Genomic DNA, 2,531 nt, shown 5'->3' with positions numbered 1-2,531 from the left:
AATGAAGAAAATAAAACAAAAAGAAAAAGAAAATATTTATAATACTGACCAAATGCAAAATAAATATACAACAACAACAAGTTTTCAATACCAAAAAAAAAAAGAAAAAGAAGAAAACAAAAAACTGAAAAGAACATAATCGAATTCAAAGTATGTTGCTACCGAATTTAGTGGCAATCAAAAAAAATCCCTTTGCAAGTTTCTTGATTTTTATCTATCATTACCAATGGCTCATTGGGATTGGTTTGTTCCTCTTTCCGAACTTTGAATTCGATTGTTTTTGTAGTCAAATTAATTTAAAAGAACAAAAAAAAAATTTTTTTTGATTTTTTTTTTAATTTTTCGTTTTTTTTTGTTTTTTGTTTTTTTTTACTTTTACTTTTTTTTATTTTTCTTTATTTTTCTTTTTTTTATTTTTTACTATTTTTTTCTCTTTTGTTTTTTTTCTTTTTATTTTTTATTTCTTATTTTTTAATTTTTTTGGTATTTTTTTTTTTTGTTTTTCAAAATTTACTAACCCGCTTGACCGCCTTCGTTGGATAGAGGGTGAAGCATTGGAATAGGCAGCGACAGGCTGGCCGCGTGGGGAGTGCCGAATGGTATTACCGGCCTGCAAAAAAAATTCACTGATTGAAAAAGCTGCGAAGTCAACTTTACAAATCTTTCTGTTCCATTCTGGTCCTTTTATTTTTAAACTTCACTCCATGACTTTTCTCACCTGGAACGAAGAGGTATTGAGCATCCTCTTCTCTCCCCACAAGATTGAGCCGGCGGCGTTTAACCTGCCTTTCGTCCATTACGGCTGCACATGCCCTCGGACACCAATCGAGGGCATGGAGTTCTATCGCTGCTGTTCTCTGTGCAGCCGTAAATTCGGGTGGCAACAGGAGGTTATGGCCACAGCGTGCACAAAAACCTGAAATATATGTAATTGATGAGTCTCCCAAATTTTAAACGAATTAAATGAGCCAGAAATGATTGAAAATTCCATTTTAAAGCACTTACCGTCCTGTTTATGCTTCTTGGAGGCGTAAATGCGCCACCCCTTTAACGTTTCAAATTGCCTATCGCAGATACCGCACACTGAAATCAAAAATGTTATATGTAAAGAATGTTTATTATAGCTTGGTTGATTTTTTTGATTAAAGTAAAAGCAAGCTAAGATCATTTCACTGGTTTCAATTCTACATATGAATTACCGATAGTAATATTTCCTTCCTCTCGAACCACCGTGTACGGTTCTGCCTGTGGCACTTCCAATTCTCTTCGGAATTGGTCCGGAAGATCCCCGAGATCTGCGGGGTGAAACACTTCCGGTACTGCCACAGCCACCGTTGCATGCGTGACTGGAACCGGTATTGTGATCGTCCTTGATCTTCTGAAACAGATTCTTGTGTAATAAATGAAATTTAATACTTCCTTAAAGTTTCTTGCCTATACATTAAAATAAGGCTTACAGGACGATTTCTCGGATTGCTTCTTCCGGTTCGTCAACGCTGCTTATTTCCATTGGTGCCACCGGCACCTCAGGGCTCTCCTCGCTATCATCTGGCAGAGGGGCCAACTCTGCTTCCGCCAGCCATTGTTCTTCTGCATCGTAACTGTCAGGCAGAGGAGCCCACTCTGCCTCTTCTATGTTAAATTCCGGCTCCTGAGGTGCCGGTCCCTCTTCCATATTTTGTTGGGCATTTCGCCCTTCGTAAGCCGCCAAGCGGGTGAGCAGCATGTCTTCATACTGAAAAGTTTATAATGCTTACTTATCATTCCTTTTTTCAATCTCAGTTTATTCCATTAAAACTTCAAAGCTTAATTACTATTCGGTATTCTTAACACAGATATAGCAATTAAGCAACAATACCAAAGATAAATAAAAATCATGAAATAATTACCTGCTGTTTGGCGGAAATGAATTCCTGTAATGCGCGGAGCATTACAGGTGCATTCTCCAAATACCGGAGAACATCAGATATGTCTGGATGTTCCGGACTTTCTTCAGCCGCAGCAAACATTTTGCAGAATAATCCGAAACACATAATGAAATAATCTGAAATACACGCCAAAGTTCACTTAAAATAAGCCATACATCTGTCAAATTAAAGAAATACATAATATTCTATAATATAACTTTTTTTTTCTACAATATAAGAATATTCTACAATATGTGCAAACAATATTTCCTAAGCAATATCCTAAATAGAACTGTTACATGCAAATGTACAAATGTAACAATGGTGCACTGTCTTAACCATTATTAGAGAATCGTGACTTTTATGTGCTACGAAAGTGATACGTATAGATGAGATAATCTATGTGATCAAGCAACTTATGTCAGTACTCTTTAGTGCGAAAAAAAAAACCTTTTTTTTCTTTATCTCCTTTTTGAGCATCTTCTTAGTGGTAGTGCACGAATAGAACTACTCAATCTTTGGATCATTTCTAATCTTTTCTTTTAATTAATGTTGATTTCTTCTTGATTTCTGTTCTAATGTATATAAACTAGTAATTTGAAATATCATTAAATTTGAAATTGC

At 35.5% G+C, this 2,531-nt stretch overlaps 1 protein-coding gene across 1 annotated transcript; it reads right to left on the bottom strand.

The window, feature by feature from the left end:
* Positions 1-513: 513 nt before the first annotated feature.
* On the bottom strand, positions 514-2,009 carry Bm17543 (Uncharacterized protein; the record flags this gene model as incomplete). Its single annotated transcript, XM_043079238.1, has 6 exons — positions 514-610; positions 697-916; positions 1,006-1,083; positions 1,200-1,378; positions 1,458-1,735; positions 1,890-2,009. The coding sequence occupies 6 exons, from the start codon at positions 2,007-2,009 to the stop codon at positions 514-516; spliced, it is 972 nt and encodes a 323-aa protein (XP_042935172.1).
* Between the last annotated feature and the right edge of the window lie 522 nt (positions 2,010-2,531).

This window comes from Brugia malayi, assembly GCF_000002995.4.
Source record: "Brugia malayi strain FR3 genome assembly, contig: Bm_v4_Chr2_contig_001, whole genome shotgun sequence".
NCBI classification, from domain to species: domain Eukaryota; kingdom Metazoa; phylum Nematoda; class Chromadorea; order Rhabditida; family Onchocercidae; genus Brugia; species Brugia malayi.
The sequence above is the reverse complement of the archived record's forward strand: the minus strand, read 5'-3'. Positions and strand labels throughout refer to the sequence as shown.